Source organism: Colossoma macropomum, unplaced genomic scaffold (genome assembly GCF_904425465.1).
Source record: "Colossoma macropomum unplaced genomic scaffold, Colossoma_macropomum, whole genome shotgun sequence".
NCBI lineage: Eukaryota > Metazoa > Chordata > Actinopteri > Characiformes > Serrasalmidae > Colossoma > Colossoma macropomum.
The window spans coordinates 4,024,680-4,034,986 of NW_023494785.1; the positions used below are offsets into that span (position 1 = coordinate 4,024,680).

The 10,307-nt window shown below is 40.3% G+C and overlaps 1 protein-coding gene across 1 annotated transcript; it reads left to right on the plus strand.

Moving 5' to 3' along the window:
- Positions 1-243: 243 nt before the first annotated feature.
- Positions 244-10,089, plus strand: olfm3a (olfactomedin 3a). Its single transcript, XM_036578589.1, has 4 exons — positions 244-399; positions 2,761-2,980; positions 6,533-6,639; positions 9,412-10,089. The coding sequence occupies exons 1-4, from the start codon at positions 253-255 to the stop codon at positions 10,087-10,089; spliced, it is 1,152 nt and encodes a 383-aa protein (XP_036434482.1). The 5' UTR covers positions 244-252.
- The last annotated feature ends 218 nt before the right edge of the window (positions 10,090-10,307 follow it).

Here is a 10,307-nt window from a genome sequence, read left to right on the forward strand (position 1 = left end):
TAGATTAATTAGCTGATGAATTTAAGAGTGTGTTAAATCATGGACTTTAACTCACCAGACTTGGCTTGAAGGCCAGAGCATTAAAAGCTATTCGATCCCCTTGTGGAGAATTTAACACCTCTTAAACGTGAGTGAGTGATGGAGTTATAAGCCAGGTCCATTAGGTGCTCCGCAGCTAAAAGTGCAGTACATGGAGAATGAGGGCCAGTGCAGCTTGGTAACTCAGCTGTTTGCATGATGCAGGTGCAGAACATGTCCCAGTCCATTGAAGTCCTAAACCTGAGGACACAGAGGGACTTCCAGTATGTGATGAAGATGGAGAACCAGATGAAGGGGCTCAGGACCAAGTTCAGACAGATTGAGGAAGATCGCAAAACCATCATGGCCAGAAACTTTAAGGTAAATTCTCCTTTCCATTACTGATATTTCTATGTATTCTATGGATCTTTGCTGTCATAAATTTTCACATCTGTAAAATGACAACTAAATTCAATGTAGCGAGACTTTAGTGGAAGTAATTCTGGATCATATCTATTGGACCATTCATCTTGAAATGTTTAACATGTGTGGGGAAACAAGCATGCAGACACTTTTGTTTTTGTTATTTAATATTCTTCCAGTGTGTGTATGTATGTACATACAGGTAACTTTACAGGAGAAGGAAAAACACTCTTAACTTTCAATGGAAGTAAAGGAGAAATATATTTTTCCAAGTCATTATGGACATTTTCTGTTGGTCAGTTTATCGTTTATCATGAACCTTCGACACATCGTAAAGGGCAACAGGCTTTTTCAAACTAGGTCAAAAACTGAAAAATGAAAAAAGGAGATATGAGGTTTTCCCTCAACAGCAGGCATATATATACACACACATATATATACACACACACACACACCCTGATCAGGCATAACATTCTGACCACCTCCTTGTTTCTACTCTCACTGTCCATTTTATCAGCTCCACTTACTATATAGGTGCACTTTGTAGTTCTACAGTTACAGACTGTAGTCCATCTGTTTCTCTGATACTTTGTTAGCCCCCTTTTACCCTGTTCTTCAGTGGTCAGGACCCCCATGGACCCTCACAGAGCAGGTACTATTTGGGTGGTGGATCATTCTCAGCACTGCAGTAACACTGACGTGGTGGTGGTGTGTTAGTGTGTGTTGTGCTGGTCTGAGTGGATCAGACACAGCAGTGCTGCTGGAGTTTTTAAACACCTCAGTGTCACTGCTGGACTGAGAATAGTCCACCAACCAAAAATATCCAGCCAACAGCGTCCTGTGGGCAGCGTCCGGTGACCACTGATGAAGGACTAGAGGATGACCAACACAAACTGAGCAGCAGCAGATGAGCTATCGTCTCTGACTTTACATCTACAAGGTGGACTGACAAGGTAGGAGTGTCTAATAGAGTGGACAGTGAGTGGACACAGTGTTTAAAAACTCCTGCTGTGTCTCCTGAGAATGATCCTCCTGAGAATGATCCACCACCCAAATAGTACCTGCTCTGTGAGGGTCCATGGGGGTCCTGACCACTGAAGAACAGGGTAAAAGGGGGCTAACAAAGTATGCAGAGAAACAGATGGACTACAGTCTGTAACTGTAGAACTACAAAGTGCACCTATATAGTAAGTGGAGCTGATAAAATGGACAATGAGCGTAGAAACAAGGAGGTGGTCATAATGTTATGCCTGATTGGTGTAGAAATATACATAATATATATAAAATTCCACACTGCTGGGAATAAAGAGTTTTGTGCAAAAATTTTGGCGCTCCTGGTCAAATTACATGTTTTATTGCTTTTTTTCTGAATTACAACATATAAAATAAAACAAAATATCACATGTGCAAAAGTAATGGAAAGTGTTTTTAATATGTTTATTTTTTCCAATATGTTGAAAAATAAATTAATGGAAAATGTTTATTAAAATGTGCAGAAAAGTGTCATAAATACATTTATTCCCTGTAAATGTTAACTTATTTTCACTTAGACAATCAACAAAATGTGTATTTTGATCTAAGGTGTTCAAACTTTTGCATACATTGAAATGGAATCTGTTTTCTAGTGAATATGGGCCAAAATAAACCCTAATTACTGCACTGCAGCCAGAGGAAGCACTTGATTCCTCAATTTCCACAATTACTCAAGTTTAATTAGGCAATGGTTATTACATTCCACAATTACTTAGATTGTTTAACCCCTTAAAACCTCAGGTTTATTACATATTAAGTCTTATTATTCAGTAAATACAGGGACTTCAGTGCAAACTGACTGAGCCCTTCTTGGGTCATAGAAGGGTGTAATATAATTTTGGACATTTAAGGCATTAAAAACCATTGATCATATACAAAGGCGCTGTTGGAAAGAGAATATCTTGATTTATTATTATGTCCAAGATAAACATTCATGTTTTAAAGCACCATTTATTCAGAAATCCTGATAATATTTATAAATCCAGATATTTCAAATACTTCACTTTTTTTTCACACAACTAGATGGACAGTTTGACAGACAGACAGACAGACGGACAGACATCCATTTGTCAAGCTGCTGCATTTGAAAGCCTCTGCGATGTGCTGACTGTCATTGTTAATGCACAGCTACACTTGTTTGTTGAATGTCACTTTTTTCCCCATAAACAAACAGCAGTGAAGCTCAGAGGCTCGTCCAACAAAGCAAATCCCTCCTCAGCTGCCTGCTGCGCGTGTATGTATAAGCGCCTGTGTACATGTGTTTCTGCTGTGTGTGTGCGTGTGTAGGAGCTGAAGGACCGGATGGATGAACTGCAGCCGCTGATCCCCGTGCTGGAGCAGTACAAAACAGATGCTAAGCTAATCTCCCAGTTCAAAGAGGAGATCCGGAACCTGTCAGCTGTTCTGACGGGCATCCAGGAGGAGCTGGGGGCCTACGATTACGAGCAGCTCTACCAGAGAGTCATCAGCCTCGACAGCCGCCTGCGCAACTGCATGAGCAAACTCAGTCAGTACTGTTACAGTCATTACCGCTACTGTTAGAAGTACATTTATTAGCACTTAACAGTACCTGTGTCATTACTATTATTACTATGTTTAAACTAAGCATTGTTGGGGCAAATGATAACCCAAAGCAACTCAGTGAAACACGGTCTCAGTCTCTGATCTAGCTGAGCAGTTTCTCTTGATGATAGGTCGGGGTGAGAGGGGGAGGTGAAACATGGCTTTATTGGTTAATATTATTTCGCCTCTCCCGCTCGTACAAGGTCACATAATTTAAAAATCAGGGGCCGCATTGCAGAAACTACCTATCTTTTTGTCTTAACTTAAGATCTGACAGGTCAAGATAGGATTTTTCACAAATTCGTATTACAGAAGCGAATCTGATCTTAATTTAAGAATCTTATCTTACAGCATCTTTTCTTAAAAAAAGTTAGGAAATCTTAACTTTCTTGATTGATGTCGACAATCAACTGTTGTGTCTGTTACCTAGTAACCGACCCTACGTGCACAGCTGACAGGTAAACACGTAATCAAGTTAGTTAGCCAGTCAGCTAACATTAGCTACCGTTACTGAGGCAGAAAAAGGTCAAAAACTAAGTTGTGATAACCTGAAAGTTGAGAATATTGTGTCAGCACTTTGTGCTGTTTATCAAAGCGTCGCCAATCTCCACTTTCAGTTTCATTACACAAACGATTTAGCCGGGGGCGCTAACGTTATTCCTCTTCATAAACAGACACGTTCAGCTCTGTCTCCTCATTATTCACCACCATCACTGTAATATTTTATCTGACGAGTTTTCATCAACATTAATACGTGAAGGTAATCAGAGGGACGGTGGAGGTTGTGTCTGCAGCGTCCAAGTTTTTAAAAAACGCTGTTCAAAAAAACCTCAGTCAAAGCACCGTTTTCAGTGTAGATAAATGTAGCATCATTAGTCTGGTTATAGTGAACTGTGCTGCCTGACACTGCATAAAACAGTAGAAACAGACAGTTAAAACAGAAGTTCTGGGGTTTATCTTAAAGTTAAGAAAATCTTTAGGATATTTTGGCAACTTAGGATGTTTCTGTAAAACCGTTTTTTTTATCTGGAAATAAGAGAAGATTATAGACTTAAGAACTGTTGTTCTGTAATAGCTTTTGTCCTAACTTCAGTCTTAACCGAAGTTACTATGACAAAAAAGCAGATAAGATAAGATCTCAGACTTAAGAATTTTCTGTAATACGGCCCCAGATGTTTTAGATTGACAACAGTCAATATATTTTGCCTAAAATACTGCAGTAAAACAAGAATTTAGTCTTTCAACTGAACTCAATCTTTAAACATGACAACATCATGCCAGAAACAATAATGAGAACTAAGGAAAAAAAGGTCCATGTTGATTACAGGTTGACTTTAATCAGTACTGTTACATTCATAACCACTGTCACAGTCATTTTAATTAACCTTAGTGCCGTTATGATGACTAACACAGCTGCTATCATCATGATTAGCGTTAGTCGTTACCGTTACAACAACTAACACTGCAGTTATCGTTATAATTATCATTAGTCAGCACCATTACAACAACTAACACTGCAGTTATCGTTATAATTAACGTTAGTCGTTACCGTTACAACAACTAACACTGCAGTTAGCGTTATAATTAGCGTTAGTCCTTACCGTTACAACAACTAACACTGCAGTTATCATTATAATTATCATTAGTCAGCACCGTTACAGCAACTAACACTGCAGCTATTGTTATAATTAACGTTAGTCAGCACCGTTACAGCAACTAACACTGCAGCTATTGTTATAATTAACGTTAGTCAGCACCGTTACAACAACCAACACTGCAGTTATCGTTATAATTAACGTTAGTCGTTACTGTTACAACAACTAACACTGCAGTTATCGTTATAATTATCATTAGTCAGCACCGTTACAACAACTAACACTGCAGCTATCCTTATAATTAACGTTTGTCAGCACCGTTACAACAACTAACACTGCAGCTATCGTTATAATTAACGTTTGTCGTTACTGTTACAACAACTAACAATGCAGCCATCGTTATAATTAACGTTTGTCAGCACTGTTACAACAACTAACACTGCAGCTATCCTTATAATTAACATTAGTCAGCACCGTTACAACAACTAACATTGCAGCTATCGTTATAATTAATGTTAGTCAGTACCGTTACAACAACTAACACACACACACATATACAAACATGCTATGTTATAGTGGACATTTTAGGCAAAGCCTACTCACTAAAATTTTCAACAATAAACACACGACTCATCTAAATAATTACATTGTAGAGATGTATCGAACATAATCGTATGCCACCAAAGTTTAAACATCACTTTTTTTTTTAACTTTAAGCATTGTTGAAATCAACTCAAAGTCAGCGTGAACGGGAAATCATAACTCATGTTTCAAAAGCGTTACAACTAAACCACAAACACTAGTAATGACTGTCATTATCCTGACCACCATATCATCAGTGTTATGAGCAAATTCAGTCAATGTCACAATCATTACCGTCATCGTTATTGGTATGGCCATCATTTTCCTATTACGATCATAACCATCACAATGACCATTTCCCTACTGCGCTACCAGCTATCATTACCAGGATGACTGCAACTCCTACAAGCACTGCTAATGCTTAGCACAGAGGCCTATCATTCCACGTTCTTGTTCCCTGTACCAGTAATAAAATTAACTATCCTGAGCGTGTCTTCCATTCTGGCCTGATTCTAATTCATATTCTCCGAAGCAGCTTTCAGTCAGACAGGTTCTGCGAAGGCTGGTATTAACATAGAGCAGGGGTCAGCCCGGGGGCGCTGAGGCATCACCCTGCAGGAATTGGTTTTGACAACTCATGACACCTGAGACAGGACGCAACAGCTCACTGCTCCCTCAGATGCATTTCTGTTAGAGCAAAGGTTCTGCCACTTTCAAACCTTCACCACTTTGTTTCCGCAGCATATGTATGTGATTAGTGGGAGAGCAAGTTCATTACTGGGCATTACCTCCAGCATGCTGCCGTGTTTGCCTTGTAACTGGATGAGTTGGGTCATGTTTTAGCCCAGTTCGCTCTAATACGCTCCCATTACGCAGGCAATCAGAAACTCAGGAATATGTTCATACCCATTCCACTGATTAGCCTCGGGCTAATAAAGATAAGTACATTTCTGATGCACATTTTCCTTAAATGCAATATAGCAAAACTCAATACTTTCAGAATGACACAATGTTAAATACTTTTAAATACCACCTTTGGGCCTGAAACAGATTTGCTAAAAACTTACCAGCATTAATAAGCTGCTCAAAGCAAGTCGAACAGATGTTTGAATTCATTATTGATAGCTGTGCTAATTGTGTCCCAGTCTGGGGGGGTAGATGTGCTAAGCTGCTTCATATTTCGGTGGCAATACTCTTTTAATATGCAGAACACAGTAACACGCATCATCAGAGCAGCCATGAAATTGGCTTCAGGAATCTCGTTAGAAGGAGAAAAAAAAAATTGCCCTACATCTTATCGGTGTGTTTCGTTATTACAGCGTGCGGGAAATTAATGAAAATCACAGGACCCGTGACTGTAAAGACATCTGGGACCCGGTTCGGCGCATGGATGACTGACCCACTGGCGTCTCCGAGAAACAACAGAGTGAGTTCTGCAGGGATTCGTTTGCTTGTCTTCTCTCTCTGTTCCTGAGGAAAGGCTTTTTTTCCCACCCATAATCGTTTAGACCAGAACTAATCTGAGATAATTAATTAGTGGAGGAAATATGATACGCCGTTGGAGGATTGCACCACAGTGTATGATGGTCATTTTGTGTTTAAATACATGCTGGACGCTGTGCATGCATAGTGGAGTGTCCTTCTACAGTGCAAATTTTATGTTGATTATTTCTCACTTGTGGCTCACAGTTCGTAGAAAATTATCATGTGCTTCCACCAGTGAGATTTCCCATGGTTGGTTCCTATGGTACGGTTCCACCAGTGGGTTCTCAACACAGTGTTAGAATGTTAAATGTTTAATGCTGAGGCCATAACCAACTTTAGTTCTACCCATTTTTCAAAATCTGTATGCTAATTTGTACAGCATATCTCTAAAATGCAGCTAAAAGGCTGCAACACTTGCAATTATGATGGAAGTCAGCCCTTTATACCGATAACACAGCAAGCAATACAGCACTGTGTGTTTACACTCTGATTGTAATTTAGAAACACTCATAACATTTTTCACTCGCAAAAAAAGCATTACGGAAATGTGACGTTTTGCCAACCATGCTGGGCTCTTCTGTGATGAAACAAGCTTATTATGTGATGTTTTATGCTCATTAATATGCATCAGATATACAACATGCAGTAAGCTAGCCAAAGTTTAACTTGACCCAAGTTATTTTAATGCAAAGAGGTGAAAGGCTTATATTTATCAAATACCGAGGTATCAAACAAATATTAAAGTTTTTATATGCATGTTTATGTTTAGACCAGAACTAATCTGAGATAATTAATTAGTGGAGGAAATATGATACGCCGTTGGAGGATTGCACCACAGTGTATGATGGCCATTTTGTGTTTAAATGCAGACTGGACGCTGCGCGTGCATAGTGGAGTGTCCGTCTGCAGTGCAAATTTTATGTTGATAGTTTTTCACTTGTAGCTCATGGTTCATAGAAAATGTGCTCCCACCAGTGGGATTTCCCATGGTTGGTTCCACCAGTGGATTCCCAACACAGTGTTAGAATGTTAAATGTTTAATGCTGATGCCATGACCAGCTTTAGGTTAGCTCTACCTATTCATCAACACCTGTCTGCTAATTTGTACAGCGCATCTCTAAAGTGCAGCTGAAAGGCAGTGACACTTGCTATTAATTGATTGAAGTCAGCCTTTATACCAGTAACACAGCAAGCAATACAGCACTGTGTGTTTACACTGTGATTGTATTTTAGAAACACTCTTGTAACATTTTTCACTCACAAAAATAGCATTACAGAAATGTCCCATTTTGCTAACCATGCTGGGCTCTTCTGTGATAAAACAAGCTTGCTTATTATGTGCTGTTTGTACACTTGTTAATATGTCAGATTATACAGATACAAGCTTAACTTAACCTAAGTTAGTTTAATGCAAAGTGGTGAAAGGCTTATAATGATTAAATACCGAGGTATCAAATATGTATTAAAGTTTTTATATGCATGCTAGCCTAGGTGCTCTTTCACACTTTGAGCAATATTATTTTACCCGTGAGTAAAGTACTGTTCTGCAAGTTTGAACTGCATAATGCTAAAGGCTACAGGCTAATATTCCAGTTGGCTGCCTGTAAACAGCCACAAGAGCTGCCAACTCAAGCTCTGCCTCACAGTAGTTAATGCTGCTTCAGAAAGTACCATTAATATAGGATAACTTGGCTACCTCACTAAAACACTTAGCATCATATCCAGAATGCAGTGATTCAAAGCAATGTAGAACTAACTTGGCTTGTTTTGTTGTTCATGCTTTTAAACGGTTATAAATCCTTTTTATAACCGTTATACTCACACCTATGATATACTCACACGATATACTCACACCTATGACCACCACACAACAACTGAACTGTGTATTCATGCTAAGCTACGGCACAAAAAAAACCCTTGTGCTGTTAATGGAATAATCTTTGACTCTAATGTTGCTTGCATGGACCATTGAGTGTGCTGATGAAGTAAAACCCATTTTTTGTTTAAACTGAGGGGCTGACATCTTATGTTCTTAACTAGAACTAGGCTGGTCTGCTAGCTAACAGGCTAAAAGAGCAAACAGCCTAAACAACTCCATTATTAATATCACAGCCTCGAATTAAAGTACTTACGGTGTGATTTACTGTAAAACGGCAGTATAAAAGTCTAAAAATGTCACTTGAAATGAAAACACACTTCAAATGTTCATGTTTCAGTCAGAAGTCGCGTCAAACCCAGGCTGAATCCCAAACGGCTCTGTACTCCCTAAATAGTGTTCTAGCTATGAAAGTTTAGAAATTCTAGCCTCTACAGCCAAACAGTGCATCATGTATCGAGTGTGGATGTGTCTGAATCCCAAATGACTGTTTCTTAGCTGTATTTCGCTCTGTTGGGCTGCAGCATCCAGTATTTAAACTCCTACGTAGTGCACTATGTAGGGAGCAGGGTGCTATTTGAGATTCAGCCCCAGTGTGAGAAGAGGGGCGCCACTGGGTTGGTGCTAAATAAGACTCATAGTGGTAATTTGGTGACCAACAAGTACTTATAAAGCGAAGATCTTTGCATTAAGCAGTGTTGCATTATTATATGTTTATTGTTATATGACAAAAAGTTTGAAAATTCATGAAATGACCGCAATATACAGCAATGGGCAGTCGAGATAAATGCTGTTTGATCTGCAAGACTCCTGAATTCCTTCATCTCTGTGATACAGGTATGGTACATGGACACCTATACCAACAGCAAGGTGGTGCGTGAGTACAAGTCCATGGCAGACTTTGTCTCAGGCCTGGAGTCCCGGACCTACTACCTTCCATTCAAGTGGGCCGGGACCAACCACGTGGTGTACAATGGCTCACTGTATTACAACAAGGAGCAGAGCAACATCATAGTGAAGTACAGCTTCGAGACGGGCCGGGTCCTGGCCCAGCGGGCACTAGAGTACGCCGGCTTCCACAACGTGTACCCATACACCTGGGGCGGCTTTTCCGACATCGACCTTATGGCCGACGAGCTGGGCCTGTGGGCCGTCTACGCCACCAATCAGAATGCCGGGAACATCGTGATCTCCCAGCTGGAGCCGCAGACGCTGGAGGTTCAGCGGACGTGGAACACAGAGTACTCCAAGCGCAACGCTGGAGAATCTTTCATGATCTGCGGGACACTGTACATCACCAACTCCCACCTGACCGGCGCCAAGGTCTACTATTCCTACAACACCAAGACGTCCACCTACGAGTACACGGACATCCCCTTCCACAACCAGTACTTTCACATCTCCATGCTGGACTACAATGCTCGGGAGAGGGCGCTCTATGCCTGGAACAACGGCCACCAGGTTATATTCAACGTCACGCTGTACCACGTCATCAAAACGGAGGATGACTCATAAAGACACGTTGAAGGAGATTTGAGGAATGTGGTGGGTATGTCATGACGAGGTATTTGTTTTTCTGTTTTCTCGTTTGTGTTTCTTTTGCCAAAGGTTGGAACATGGAGAACTCAAAGAGCAACACTAGAGAGTCCTTCATGATCTTCAGAATGTGGTCAGTAGTGTTTCCTCTGATCTAACACTCATGAGGACTTTGGGAGTTATCATCTAGACCTTCA

Excerpts from the sequence above, each read along its gene's own strand:
- olfm3a (XM_036578589.1), top strand. The coding sequence starts at position 253 with ATGTCCCAGTCCATTGAAGTCCTAAACCTGAGGACACAGAGGGACTTC. Across the intron at positions 2,981-6,532 it reads CAACTGCATGAGCAAACTCA|CGTGCGGGAAATTAATGAAA; the intron begins GTCAGTACTGTT and ends TCGTTATTACAG. Across the intron at positions 6,640-9,411 it reads CGTCTCCGAGAAACAACAGA|GTATGGTACATGGACACCTA; the intron begins GTGAGTTCTGCA and ends TCTGTGATACAG.